This window comes from Idiotropiscis lumnitzeri, chromosome 8 (genome assembly GCF_059441095.1).
Source record: "Idiotropiscis lumnitzeri isolate Australia: NSW breed Sydney's pygmy pipehorse chromosome 8, RoL_Ilum_1.0, whole genome shotgun sequence".
NCBI classification, from domain to species: domain Eukaryota; kingdom Metazoa; phylum Chordata; class Actinopteri; order Syngnathiformes; family Syngnathidae; genus Idiotropiscis; species Idiotropiscis lumnitzeri.
This window is the reverse complement of record NC_142398.1, coordinates 15079584-15095124: the sequence shown is the minus strand read 5'-3', so window position 1 is coordinate 15095124 and position 15541 is coordinate 15079584. Positions and strand designations below refer to the sequence as shown.

The following is a 15541-nucleotide window of genomic DNA, read 5'->3' as shown; positions in this document are numbered from 1 at the left end:
ATTTAAGACAGAACGAAAAGGGGTTAGTTTGTTGCAATTTCATTTCTTTCTTTCTTTTTGAGGCTTCAGGCTGTGGAACGGTGCAATGTGGCAGGAAAAGAGAGACAGAGAGCCTAATGGACCCTATTTTCTGGATGGCGGAGCTTGAATATATTCCTCTTTATCTCTGTATTTTTTTCGTCCTGCGGAAACAGTGAATCAATCAAACATTTAAGGAGGTGCTTTGCTCCCAAGTCAGCTCCTATAAAGGATATATAAATGAAAATACAACAGGGATGCATAATGACTCTTGGTCCCTTTGGCTGGCAGGCTGGCAGGCTGCGTCCCTTCTGATTCTTGCAGGATAGAAAATGAAACCGCTGCACGTGCCAAGAGTTCCTCCCTCTCTTGAGGTTCAAGCTTTTAGAGGAAGACCTTTAGAAGCCAAGAGCCCCGATTTGGCAAAAATCTTTGTATCTAATTTGCAACAAAACCTCCCCAGCTGCCAGCTGTGATTGAATTCCTGAAAGCAAGTGGTTAATTTGTTTGGTCAGTGTCTTGAAATTACTGGACCAAATCTGTCACAGTTAGGAATATCAGACATTGTTTTGTAAAAGTATGTGCAAATGTTGATTTTTTGGAAGTTTGGGGTAATTTTGAATATTGCTTAACATTGTAATATTTTCATTAAAAACATGGCTCTTAAATTAACTTTAACATGTGGAGTACTTCTTTAGAAAAATCCCAGTGTCATTAATTGCAATATCAAATGAGACGTTACCAAATGTCACAAGTTTTCAACTCAGCTTTTTTTCTTTTTTAAAAAACTGATATTACAAAAGTGTGCCATTGGCGAGAAATGGGCGAATGTGATGATAACCATAGCTGTAGCTGAGCAATGCAGTTAATTTGGTCTCAACGACAGACACAAATGAAATGTATCTCTCTTGTCCATCTCACTTGACCAAAAAATCTTAATCTCAATGAGACTTTTTTTTAAAAAATAGAACGATTCAAATATAGAGGGTAATGTAAACAACAGACAGTTAAGTTTACCTACAGTTTTCAATTCCCTCGGTCTGACAAGCATCTTCAAATGGTGAGCCATGCTTTCTTGAAGTTTTATTCTATGACAAGCTCGGCCTTGAGCAAATAAATTCACTTTCTTAGTATTTCATATGGAGAAAATGGGTGTGGAATTAAAACTTGGAAATCAATCTGCTTCACAGAACAGATTGTGTTCAAAATGCAAGTAGAATCTATGTTTTTGTACCTTACCCTATCAATGTGGGGAATTCGAAATTGGACACATAATCCAAATAGCTCTACTCCAAGAAAAGTCTAATGGCAACAGTAAATACACAGATAAGTGAATAAATAGTTATCTGGAGTTTATTTTTTGGGCATTGCTGTTGTTGCTCACCAGACATTCTTCTCCATTTCTATACAAAGCAAGGTTTTTTCATGGTCCAGCCCAGATAGGAAGAGTGAAAGAAACCATTTCATTTGCTCTTATCTAAGAGAGGAGAAGGAGGAGAGAGAAGCAGCGGCAGACTTGTGTGATCACAGCAGGTTGCAGAAAAGTGAGCTTCTGAGGGAAGAACATTTATGGTGAGATGAGGCATCAATTTTTAGTCAGGACAAACATAATCCATTTATTTTCACACTTTGATATTTCTGGATTGCAAAAACATTTCAAATAAGGTAATTAGAACGATTGTCATTTATATAAGAAAAAAAAAAAACTACAGGTGTCAACCTCAGGCTCGGGGGCCAGATTTGGCCTCTGGCATCATTTTACGTGGCCTGTTACAAAAATGCCGACAGCATAAAAGTTTTTGTAACGGTGCAGGCATTTTTTTAAAGCAAGGTTTTAGCATATTTGTCTGTCATAAAAAGAAATTGATTTCTGTTAATATTAAAATGTAACAACAATAAAACTCTGACGAGCGTTTTGGATGGCAAAGTGTTATGCTATACAGCATTCTTATCTGACCCAAAAATTAATTCACACTGTACCTTAACTGGCACCTTAACCTGGAAAATATGGTGAACCAGAGTTTTTTTATTTTTTTATTTCTAGTGATTCTTCTTCGAGAATATTTCACGCTGACATCTTGAGACTTTTTTTTGGCCATTTGACTTTGTACCGTAGACGTTCCAATGTGCTTCCACTGTGATTGGGACAAGGTGGTCAGCAGGTATTGCATTGCTGGATGATGTTTAAATATCTGTGTGTCATGCTTTTAAGAAATCTGTTGCTATAGATGAGTTGCTTTGACCTTTTTGTTAAAAAAAAAAAAATCTGGTTAAACAATGAAGGATGCTGTTGGCGCCCAAGGCAAATGCGTGTTTTAGACAACGATAAGAAACTATTACTATGGAAAAAAAAAAGGGTTTCACAAATACACGCCTGCAGGTGTGATGATGACTCAAACAGCCGATTAAACAAAATGCGTCGTGAACCGACAACCCAATTTTGATCTGTTATGTAAGTTTCAGGTAAAAGACTCCAATCAACTGAAGGTTCAACTTCACACTTTTGTACCGTCTTACATGACAAGTGCGATTTGTTGATCGCCCAATTTGGCAAGCAACATTTTTATCCCCCCCCCAACAATTGAACTTGCAGTTCCTGTGAGTCAACATTCCCCAACCTGCCATTTACACTTTGTCGTGACGAGCACTCCTGGGTATGGCCTCCATACGTTGCTATCTTTCGAAAAAGTGATTGCTTTTTAAACTGTGGCAGCGGGGCATCTGCATAATGAGTTTCCTTCTATCTAGAAAGAAATAAAGCGAGGAACAAAGTGAAATGGCTTTCTTTAATTTCCAAGCACAAGACTGCGCAGACAGTCCCGTCGCATTTATCCCTCATGTGCAGTTGTGTTTGTTTTGGAGATGGAGGAGGCTTGCCGTGTTTGTGTGCTCACTTCACGGGGTTGCAGAAAAGAAAGAAAGAGGTGGTCAGGTTTCGGGGAGAGCTTTGTATTTTACGGGGGGGGGGCTATCCCTGCAGGGGTCATGTATTTAAAATCTATTACGCTCACAGCTAGGATTAGTGTGTGTGTTTGAGTGTGTGTGTGTTTCCCCTCAAGACACAATCACTATGGTAATACAAAAGCAGTGGATTACCGAAACGTTGCTTTGCCTTTTTGGGTGCAACATTTACTGTACATGAACATATTGTTGAGCAGCGAGAGCGCCAGTGACCCGAAACAGTCCCTCATGGATTTCTCGTTGCACTCGTGCATAGTGGATTCACGTTGGCCCGACTTAAGGTGCTCATGTTGTTGTTGCCGTGGCGACCTGAAGACAACAATTCAGTTCTGAGTGTAGATTTGAAAGTTTAAATTGTGTATTTTCAGGTCACTCATTCATGCAATTGAATGAGGGAGGGGTTAAAGTATGCTTTCTTCTCAGTTTATGTGACTAACCATTTCATTTGGCAGGAAGTTGTGACAACGACTCTGGTTGTACTTTGAATTGGTTGAAAAATACAGAGCTTCAACCTGAGAGCTATCGCTTACATTCTGGTCAATCGAGACAAAACTGATTAAGTATGCATCTTAGCTACTTCAATAAAATACACTTTTATAAATCTCTCAGTGTTTGCTCTCTATTTACTCAATTACTCAAACCTGATGTTATAAAATGACAGGCTCTACCAGTTATCGGAATCATTGTTCAACCCTGAAGGAGGTCTACTCTCTGCATCATTACGTTTCAGTGTAAAAGGGGACAAGACCTTTTTTACTTGGTGTCATTCGAAAGTATAGAAGTTGTGTGGTGGTGAATTCCACTTTGTTTCCGTTCTGTCTCTTTATTCTTTTGTCCCTCAAGGGGAATATTAGTGGCGTCACTCAGACGCCCGTGGGTCAATAATTAATTGAAATCCCTTCATTTACTTGAAATCTTAGCTTAGAAGGGTCAAGGCTGGCCCAGTTCGTATCTGCGTGTGTGTGTGTGTGTGTTTATTTGGGGGCGTTTGATGTCGTCCAGTTTGACTTCATCGTAAATAAGTTCATGGACCGACTTGCTCATCTGTGAGGCTTGCACCAAACTTCGACTGTCTTTTTTTTTTTTTTATAGGGCATGGCGGCGTGAACCAACTTGGGGGTGTATTTGTTAATGGCCGACCACTCCCAGATGTTGTGCGGCAGCGAATAGTAGAACTCGCCCACCAAGGTGTGCGTCCCTGCGACATCTCTCGCCAGCTACGCGTCAGCCATGGATGTGTCAGCAAGATACTGGGCAGGTATGGAACATGTGACCTCTGAAATTGACTCTGGACTCTTTACATAAGGAGAATAAAACTAATGAGGGGTTTTGATCATCGAGACACTCATTCGCAGTTGGTCATCCGTCAGAGATCCAACAGTCTCTGCTGCCAAGTTGCAAATTCGCTGAGCTTGCACATTTTCAACTGCCATCATCCTCTGCCTTCTCTCGGTCTTGTTAGTTTCCTTTTATACTGACTCACATTTCTCCTTTTCACCTTCCTGTCCGACGACTTTTTCCTTCACCTTTACAAAGCCAATTTCAAAAGTAAATCCCGGCTCGTTCCGTCTGCCAGAGAAGAAAGGGGCACAAAGGGGGGAAAGATTCATCACTTTTTGGAATTAGCAGCAAAATGAAAGTGGCACCATATTTCAGCACCACAAAATATAGTGAAAGTAGAATAGAGACAAGGATGGGGAAATAAAGAGGGAGGCGGCATGCTGAAGAAGAAGTAAGGAGTAGTAAAAAAAGGAATTAGAAACGGAGAGACCATTTGTGGTGACGGCAGGGAAGGATTAGCCACAGCGACCCTCAGCTATATCAAAAAATGTGTTGCTCATTGTTCCCCCTTGCTTCTTTTCTCTTTCTCTCTTGCGCCTTCTCCCAGTCTCCCCCAATCCCTCTCTCCCCCCTGTCCTGGCCGTTCAACTCACTGAAGCGTTACCACGAGAGGGGGGAGGAGGTGATCGAGGGATGCGAGGAAGGAGGGAGGCTTGTTTTATCCTCTTCTCTCTGTCTCTCCACTGCCGGCAGAACAAAAACACCAACTCTGCTTCCTTGTTTGTGTACGTGTGCGTGTGTGTGTGCGTGTGTGTGTGTGGCTCATCGGTGCCGATATCAATAACCGCGCTCATTTATTCACCAATGATTTGCCTGTGAATAATTTAAATTGTATTCTACGAGAAAATAGATTGTTCTTTTCCTTTAGCAGGGTTTAAAGTCCAGCTGTGGAGAGTGAAAATGGGAAGCACGTGCACGCACGCGCACACACTTACACACGCACACACACTAGGGAACTACACGCTTAAGGAAACAAACATCACGGAAGGGATTACTCCACCGTGCAGTCGCGGTAAGAGAGAAAGAGCAGCAGGTTTAAGACTGACTGACAGCTTGCATCCACAAGCTGCACACCCCCCTCCCCCTCCCCCTTTTCTGCAAGCAGGGTAGTGCATGCAGTTGCTGTCCTCCACCAGTCCCCCCACCCCACCCGCAGCCCACCTGCCCCCTTGTGCATGCAAATACATTCATGAAATAGCCATACCAGAAAGAAAACTCCTGGATCTCTGTGTGTGTGCGTGTGTGTCTGTCAGTGCCACTCTCATCTTACATTTGACTGTCAGCGTGAAATGCCGTCACGTCAGATGCGCATGAGGTCATGTCATTTAACATATAACAGAAGTCCAAACAACATTGACTCAAGAAATAGAGACGCAAAAACCCAGGATTCGAACCATTACAGATAAGTGAATATATACGTACTGTAAGGAGTAACTATTTTACTCGATCGTTTTGCCTTCTTTCCTCACAGAATGTAAATATATATTAAAAAAAAAATAAAATAAAATCTCTCTCTCTCTCTCTCTCTCTCTCTCTCCCTCTCTCTCTCTCTATATATATATATATATATATATATCATATTTTTATCATATCACATTTTTTTTTATATAGATACACTGTTCATCAATTTAGCATTCCATAGTAGGCCTGGTATCTAATGCAAATAACCTACGCAGCCGGTCCTTCTGTGTCAACATCTCCATCCACACTGCTCAGTACATTATAGTTAAGCCAGTTATGGGCTCAACTCACATGCCCAGCACGAGTCCAACATAATGCTTGGCGTGAATGTGTCCATGAGTGGAGTTTTCTTTCTTTTTGCATTTTCAAACGAGCACAGTTAAAAACAGATGTTTAAGATCTTTTGCTGATTCCACATCTGGTGGCGTGGAGTTCGACTGGTTAGCACAACAGAGTTTGATTCTGGGCTCTGTCCTTCCTGTGTGGGGTTTGCATGTTCTCCCCTTGCCTGTGTGGAATTGGCTGGCAACCAGCTCAGGGTGTACCCCGCCTGCTGCCCGTAGATGGCTGGGTTAAGTTCCAGCCCTCGTGAGGGCAAGTGACTTAAACAATGAACGGATTCCAAATCTGCCCTTGTTTTTTTTTATCTAGTACATCATGTTTTAATAATAATAATAATAATAATAATTAGGTTTACATTCAGCTACAGGTGGAATGTGTTTCTGCAAAGTTATAGCGATAAATTGTAATGCGTAAAAAATCCATAAGCTTTTAAAGGTCAAACTTAAAAAAAATAAATAAATAAATAAAATCTCTCACAATCCAGATGTGCTAGAAAAAAAATAAACATATTTTTTAAATCATCCTTAGGGACACATAAAGCCATCTCTGCTTCTAATTTGCTGCTGACCACTGTTTTTGAGCACATTTAAAGTCTTGCATCATGACCAACACACAAATCCTCCGTTCTTTACCAGGTACTATGAAACAGGCAGCATTCGGCCAGGTGTCATCGGGGGATCCAAACCAAAGGTTGCTACACCCAAAGTGGTCGACAAAATTGCCGATTACAAACGCCAAAACCCCACCATGTTTGCCTGGGAGATCCGGGACAGGCTCCTGGCTGAGAGAGTGTGCGACAACGACAGCGTGCCCAGTGTCAGCTCCATCAACAGGTAAACATGTTCTGTTCTGATAAGTACATCAAGTGTTTATATATACTTTACATTAACAGGTACAATAGTAACCATGGCGACGATGAATGTAGAACGTAATGCAGTGTGCTGTGTCTATATATATCTGGGATGAGAGTAAGCCTTGTTAAGAGCCTCCAGGTCACCATATGTATGAAGTGGCTGCAGCTCAGTGGTTCAACACGGCGATACAATGACAAGGCTCTCCCTTGAGCATGCACAGAGCCCGAGAAGAGGGAGGGACAGTGAAATAGGAGTGAGAATCAGTGAGCAAAAGAGGCAGACAAAAGGGAGGAATAAGGGGAATACTGGACACAAAAGAAGAAGGAGAGAAAGGGAAAGGGAGGGAAGGGAAGACGGGGACAGGATGGAGAGGAGTTAGGGAGGAAAGGAAAAAGAAAGGCGAGGAAAGAGGAAGAAAGGAGCTTGCATGAGCAGCCAAGCAGGAAGTGTGAGGCCCCTCTGCCATGTCAGCCGCGCATGCACACGCACACACACTTGCATGCTTACACACAGCGTGGCTCCCACGGCGGTCGTGTTCTCATGTCCTTGATGCCTCGCGCTCTCTTTCACACACACAAGCAATGACCACTTCTCACTCTCTCCTCCTGCAGGATCATTCGGACCAAGGTTCAGCAGCCACCGGGCCAAACGGGCTCAGTAGCGGCTCACAACTTAGGTAGGCGCCTGACTCGCAACACTGCTTCTGTCTGCCAGAGCGCATTTTATAGCAGGACTGATATTAACTTTAAATCTCAGGAGAATCTTGCATTAAAGCAAAATCAGTTCATGCATAACTTTCTATTGTAATAAGTGTTTAGTTTACAACATGATTGCCATTTAGCTGCCACAAAAGAATATTCAATAGAACATGGAACATCACAACAGCCCAGCATTATTTGTGTCATTTAGGGAAATATAAAAAAAAATATTTGCACCCCTTGGCCTGCAATTAGTCATTACATCAATAATCGATCCATCTGCCAATTTTTTTTGTCGATTAATTGATGAATCGGATGAAAAAAAAAACATGTTTTCTCATCTCTTTGTTTAAAAACAGGACATTATTTCAAATTGCCAGTGCAGGAAATGCACAAACATAAATTAATCATGACTCAGTTTCTGGTTTGGTCTGGCCGTGTTTGAAAATGGGTGAAAATCTTGGTCACTGTTTTAGTTTTGTCAAGTATTTATCCTTATTTTGATTTGGACACGAAGATAATCAGGCTGCTTTCATGGAGGACCACAGAAATCGGATTACCCAAGGATTTGGAAGACATGAAAGTAAACAAGGTGGTTTAATCAATTAATTGATTCAATTGATAATTCTCGTGTTGTCAATTAATCGATTAATTGTTGCACCGCTAATCTACATACATACACTCAGATAAATGCACCCACGTAAATTTGGGTCATTAGGAGATGCCTTCGAACCATTCATCATTTAATCTTTGATTTTTGAGGAATTAAAGTAACATCACCTTTGATATGCATTTTTCAAGAAATGATTGTCATTGTACTGTATAAAAGTAAAACCAAATAGTGAAATTACTTCATGGTGTCAAACCATGCTATAGAATGAACTATGAGCATCATTGACTGATTATCTCACTGGTAAATAAATATGAGAGCCTTTCTGTCCCCTCCTCATCCCTCTCACACTTTCAAGCGCAGCATTGTGTTTCAGTTTCTCTCATATCTCCATAATCACGCATCATCTATTAATCTAAATTAATTTCATATGCACGGCTTCCCGTCTCTTCCTCTTACACAGACTCACTGATACACACTTGCTTGCACACTCGCAGATTATCCAGATAAATGGCTCCCACTCCCAGGCAGAAAATTGAACATTTGGATTTGCGGAATAAAAGCATTACATTCAGATAAAAAAAAAAACAGTGGAGAGGAGAAGAAAGGAAAATCAGATAATTGAAGTGCTAAATCAACTGATAGGGAAAGGTGGGATATACATTCATTATCATCTCCGCGTTGTTGGCGGAAGAGGGGTTGGGGCTTGATCCTCGGATTCGTTATGTGTGGGGGTGTGTGTGTGTGTGTGTGTGTGTTCAAAACTTCCCCTTCAAGTTCTTGTTCCTCTGTGTTGTTGGGAGAGGTGATAGGGTTGTGTGTGTGTGTGTGTGTGGGGGGGGGGGTTGTCTGCTGGGAGTGAGGATTAGGATGTCTTGCTACTCACCTTTCTGTCCCTCATGGGATACCATACTGTCACTCAGCCGCTCGCTTGCTTATAAGGGCACAGATAAGGAAAGCAGGCATGAGTGACTGGATGTCGTGAATGTGTGTGCGTATCGAAAGGAATGACAAATGTGTTTTTGGCGTGTCGCCCGGCGAAGAACTTGTCCCCTCCTTAGGGGGCCTGGAGGAGGGGCTGAGTCAGACTAGAGGGAGGGACAAATACTGACAGTCACAGGTTTTTTTTTTCTTGCTTCTGGTTAGTCGTCATGGGAAACATGAGACTTGACATACGAGTAAACAACATTTTAGAGTTTTTAGCGCCCTTGCTCAGAGGATTTGTCGGTTTGACTTGCCAGCAAAAATGTAATCTCACTTCACAAGTGTCAATTTGCCAGATAGAAAGAGGCTTTGAGTGCTCCCATTTGAAGTTTGCTGTCAAACTAAACATAAAACTCAGAGAATTACACAGTGAGGTGCTCACCGCTTTTTTCTTTGCCTCCAGCGACATCAGTGGCCGCTACCCAAGTCTCTGCGGTGACCAGTGACTCCGCCGGCTCTTCGTACTCCATCAGCGGCATTCTTGGTATAAGCTCCGGTGCTGATGTTGTGAAGAGGAAGAGGGATGAAGGTCAGTTGAAGAGGGAATATTCTTTGTATCGTTCCTTACTGTCCTCTTTGTGTTCCTTTTATTCTCACTTATTCTGCTCACACGTGTATTTTCACAAGTGCAAAGCAAACATAAACACATTTACAGATAGCCTCGGGATCTCCCTCATTTCCTTTCCAGTATGGAAATCCCAGTTGGGAATAGCTGCGCACATGACGATCAATGAAAGATGTGTGTGCACGTGCAACAGCGAAACACAACACCAAACATCTTCATTCACAAACCCTGCTTGGAGAGCCATTTAAGCGGAAGTTTATTCATACGCTATTGATCCCAATCGTTTTCACTCTTGATCAATGTTGTATGCCTGTCAATGGCGGTGGGAGCCCGTGTGACGCTGTCCGCATACTGTACATATTACCGTATGTTAATGAGCACGTGTGATTGTGAGTGTGTATGTGCTTCTGTCACTGGCATTAAAAAGCCATCACACAGACAGACTCCTCGGGTAAATGAGACAGGACCAGATGTCTGAACAGGGGGGTTCGAGGGTTGGCAAAAAAACCACTGGGGGCTGCCATCAACCCCGGCGTCTCGATTAAACATTAGGTTTACCTGCACAACGTAATGAGGTTCAGGATTAGAGCTGGATCAAAAATTCAGCCTTTGGAAAAATAATAATTTTCATTTACAACTGTCAGCTACGTCAATTTAAGAATTCTCTAAAAAGCTTTTATTTGTGTTCTGTCCCTTTGATGTACTTTCATATGGTAACTAAAACACCCCTCAATGTGACGTAGTGACGTAACGTCACGTGATGTGACGTGTTCTGCCTGACACGACATTGTAGCCAGGCTCAAAAAGTACAAATGTCACCATTTCTTTGAGGTTCGACTTGCATATAAATGACGGCGCAACCAGTCTAATTTTTAGTCGAAATATTTTTATACACAGCCACCTTATATTTGTACCCTCTAACCTGCGCAGGTGTGTGAAGAATGTGCCGCCTTGTTCACATTTCATAAGCGTTATAGTCCGGTGACAAACGTAGATGACAAGTGAAAAAGCCAACATTTTTTTCTTTTTTTCTTTTTTTTTTTCCAGATCATCAATGTTCATCACACTGTTTTGGTTTTGCACGCTGTCTAACATTCGTTGTCATTTACAGGCAACAGAGCCATCCTCATTATGTTACTTGTGAATATCTCCGCTCTTGTTGAGCTGACAAGTCCAAATATCTGCTGTGGAAATGACCCATAAATGGGATCCTTTCGTTGGAGACTGACGCAAATAATAAACGTCATGTCGTATGGATGAACTATTATGCGTGGCCTCGCGACTGTGGCAAAGACTCAAGTACAAGCGCTGTAATCTAATTAGTAGCGTTATTGTTCCACACTGTCCTTTATGCGTAGCATGCTGATTATTTGACAAAACTTTTCCAATTCAAAGGGCACGTTCCACTGAAGCATCCGGTAAGCGTAACTCGCATTGCCTCGTGTTATTCATGCATGTGCCACCAGCCTTGCTGGTCTGCCTGGTTGACTCGGTGGTCTAATTAACAGCATTGCTAATCACAGCTTCCATTAGAGCAACCCCCGCCGGATAATGACACACACGCACAGCGAGGGGCGACAGGAGGAACAGCATGCGGCGACATGGATAGACATAGACAAACGCAAACGGGACACAATTATTTCGTCTTGCCCCCATATGTTGGCCCGTGGAGACGTTAGAATATACAGTACATGAATGGAGGAAGAAAATGAAGAACCAACAACATTTAATTTTACGCAAGACTGTATTCAGCTGCATTTTTGGAACTTCAAAATATATATTAACTTATTTTCCAGACTCTGAGTTACATTTTTTTTTTTAAAAGTTTGACTGGTCGTGCTACTTATACTCTGGTGCGACTTACTAAAAGTAGATATCGAACCAAAATCCCTGTTGCCTAATCACGTTGACTTCCTTTTAGCGGTTGTCAAATTATTTTGGTGCATTACCTCCAGTGGAGAAGGTGGCGGTAATTCTGTCCATAATCTCATCAATTTGACCGTGACGTAAACTTGTCCTCGGACAAATCAAAACTATTGTTGTGTTTTTTTTTTGTGTGCTCAAAATTAATTTGCACCTGCTATTCCTGCACACAACTGCCACAAGAATTAAACGTTGTGTGTGTGCGTGTGTGTGTGTGTGTGTGTGGGGGGGGGGGGCCCTGTGATGACCTGTGCCCCCCCCAGCCAAAGCAAGGGGAAGTAAGAGTTGGGGGCGGGGGTCGTAGGGTGATGGGGGGGGGGGGCTGAATGTAGATGAATGGGATTGAATGGAAGAACTTGACTTGTGAGGCCAAAAGGGGACTATTGTGTCTTGACCTATTATCTTACAAAATGTGTGTGTGTGTTGTTGTTATTGTAGTCGTTGTATTTGCGGGACACTTGGAAAACATTTTTAACGCTATGAGAAAAATACATCAAGATGTTGGTTAAAAGAAACTTTAAAATGAGTTATTTTAGTAGGAGTATTAAACCAGCCTTGCCAAGTTGACCTTTGAACCCTCTGTGCATCCACTGTGACACGCAACAGCTTACCGGATAAAAGATGCTGGGAAAGAGCATGAGGTGGTGCAGTCAAGAGCGGAGGATGGAGGAGAAGAGGGAGGGGAATCTCTGCCCTTCACCCCGAGTTCCGCTAGTCTCTCCCACCCTCTGCCCGCCAAAAAAAACAACAAAAAAAAACCTTTGATCAGTGGAGATTAGAAAAGATATGCACACTCACAAGCACAAGCTGGCACTGTGAGGTCACACTCATAGTTCTATGTCAGTGATTCCCAAGTAGTGTGCCGCATATTTGTGTGCCATGAGAAATCGTCAGTCGACTTGGAAAAAAAAAAAAAAGTTACACTTAATTGGGAAAAAAAATTAGTGAAGATCTTTGTGTGTCTTTTTCAATTCCGGTAATGTCATCGTTTGTTCTGCTAAACAGGCCTGGAGGTGAAGCAGAGTAAGCAAATGAGACAAGTTCATCATTATTTAAGTTTTTTCATTTCTTACATTTATTAAATGACACATGTATTCAACACTTCCTTGATTTGTTGGTTGTTCCCTTTTTTGTTAGTACCTTGAAATCCAGAACATAGTACGGGGCGAAATGACAGTCGCATTAGTTTCATTCTGCTGGAAACTTGCGACTGTTAATCTGATGTCTTCAAAGTTGTGGAAGAATAAAATAAACTAGAAAGGATGTTGTGATGCTCATTAAACTTTGAAATGTATTCAATCCTTCAGCAGCAGGCATGGAGGCGCTTACAAATTTCATCACTTTTTGTTTACTATGGATTTTTTGGGGGTTTTGTCACGTCACGCAGGTCAGAGTTCACACATAAGAAGAAATACTTGTTTTAGGACTTGCCGGTAAATTGACGTCTAGGCTCAAAAACGGAACTATTAACAACACGGTAATTTGTCTTTTATTAGGTTTTAGAATTAGAATTAGAATTAGAAATCCCTTTATTGTCATTGTACTCAAGTGTGCAACGAGATTAGAGGGCTCCCCTCTCCAGTGCAATACAACAATAATACAGACAAATATATAAACTAGATAATGATACTTCCGTGTACGGAAGACGTCACGGTAACTATTATCTAATTATTATTACATGAGTATAACACAAATTAACTCGTGAGCATTTCTGATGACTAGTAATCTAAAGACGCTAAATCCAATGCTACGTTACATCAAAATATTTTTATGGAAAGAAAAAAAAAAAGCATAAATATGTACGGTATACCCAAGAAATGACAGCACACATTTGTGTCATTTTTGTGTAGTGTTGGGCGGTGAGATTTAAAAAAAAAAAAAAAAAAAAACATTGGTAACACAGTTCAATGTCAAGCGAAAAAAGATCTATACATCTCCTATGGGTACACACATGCTAACACGCACGCCACTACACAACACTTCCATACTCCAACAGGTGACCTCTCTTCCGTCATGTATTCTATTTTGATGCGATGTTCAAAAATGCCAGCGGCGGGTGAAAAGGATGATGGAGGGAGGAAGAGAGCGAAAGGAGGCGGAAGAGAGAGGAAAAAGGCAGAGGATAGAACAATAATGGCTCATTGTTTGTTTTGTTCTGCTCTGAAGAAGAGGGAAGAGAAACACTTCCCTTCTGAGACGGGCTCACAGAGATAGAGGCAGCTGTGTGTGCGTGCGTGTGTGTGGGTGTGGGTGTGTGCGTGTGTGTCCAGTGGTGAATAGGATTTAACCCGTCACGGCAATGAGTTTCTTTACCCATCCATGGATACAATGAAACCAGCCGGATATCAAGCTACGCACCCGCCCCATCCAGCCACACAAACATTTGTACGCACACACACGCACATCCACACGAATGGACAATATTGATCATCATAAATACAAAGCTTTGTTCTTACTTGTAGTTTGTGTTGTTTCTCCAAGCTCTCCCTTTTGTCTTGTGCTTTGTGGTTGCACAATCTGGGCAAGCGTGAGTCCGACTTTGAGCGTGTCTATTTGTGTGTGTGTGTGTGTGTGTGTGTGAGTGACGGAGAGACAGCAGAAAGCAATAAGCTGGCTGAAATGGTGCCATCAGAGCTACATGATTGATCAATTGAATTCCATCATAGGGACCGGCCGTCAGGATTAAATGGGTCGCCGTGGGTTACCAGGCTAAAGCATCATACTGGCTTTATCTCCACCCTGATTGGTCTGTCACCACCACCAGAGACCCGCGGACCTTATACCCACACTGCACCAACCGCGAGTGTGTGCGTGTGTGTGTTTTATGGGGAGAAGTAGCAGAGAAAGAGAGATTATGATCAAGGAGTGTGTTTGTCAGAGTAGATGAAAGAGGTTTTGTGTACTGAAGGCATGGCGATTTTTTTTTTTTTTTCTGCAGCCTTTTAAGGTGAGGTGTGAGCTACCAAGAATGACACACTTACTGACAGAGGTTGATGTCTGTTAGACTGTAGGACTGACCCTTGACCTCACACAGTTAGCAAACAAACTTGATCGCAAACTCGGTGGTCTTGGCTCTATAAGCTTCTAAACTGCACGAATAATGTTAGCTTCAAAATGCAGCAATTCTAAAAACCTTTAATAAAATACTTGCATTGTCACCATTTTTTTGTTGCAAAAGCAATCGAAATGCAAAAACTTCCATGAATTCATTTTAAGTGTACAATTCATGTTTCAGTCTCAGGCACAAATATTAGCGATTTGACAATTTCAATCATAAATCAGTTACTCAATGGGAGATTCCCTCTCTTGATGTTCTGATCTCCTGTTTCGATGGTAAAGAAAAATATGCTGCCCTGCCCTTCCAAGCGTTGGAGCAGTGTGATGGCGATAATACTTCTCAAACTGACGCTGCAGTGCAGTGGGGGGACGGAAGAATGACATTTTAGCATTCAGTGTCATGAGTGTGTGGTTATCATAACCAATCGAAAGGAGGGCCGGAAAAATGTTTCATTTTCTCTCAATGGCTCTTCTTTTTTTACAACACCAAACTCAATTGTCATTCTGTCGGTCAAACCGCTCAAATGCATTTTCAGTCGAAATCGAAGAAAGAAATATTTGACGGTCCCCAAAGCCCCCTTCTTGGCCTGCCTGTCATATCCCAAGTGAACAAACACAGTGACCCCACGACTAAAATAGTCTCTCAGGAGCCGTTCGGAGCAATGAATTGGCTCTGTAGCGAGGGGGGGGGGGTGGTGTTCTCCCTCATCCCCACCTTTTCCCCTTT

The 15541-nt window shown here is 42.1% G+C and overlaps 1 protein-coding gene across 3 annotated transcripts in view; it reads left to right on the top strand.

The window, feature by feature from the left end:
• pax5 (paired box 5) overlaps window positions 1-15541 on the top strand; it is a 44112-nt gene that overhangs the window by 8528 nt on the left and 20043 nt on the right. For all 3 annotated transcript variants that reach the window (XM_088302270.1, XM_088302271.1, XM_088302269.1), the window contains exons 2-5: window positions 4072-4237; window positions 6759-6956; window positions 7589-7653; window positions 9673-9798. In XM_088302270.1, coding sequence (XP_088158396.1) covers window positions 4072-4237; window positions 6759-6956; window positions 7589-7653; window positions 9673-9798 — 555 coding nt within the window. The remainder of the gene's footprint in view (window positions 1-4071; window positions 4238-6758; window positions 6957-7588; window positions 7654-9672; window positions 9799-15541) is intronic.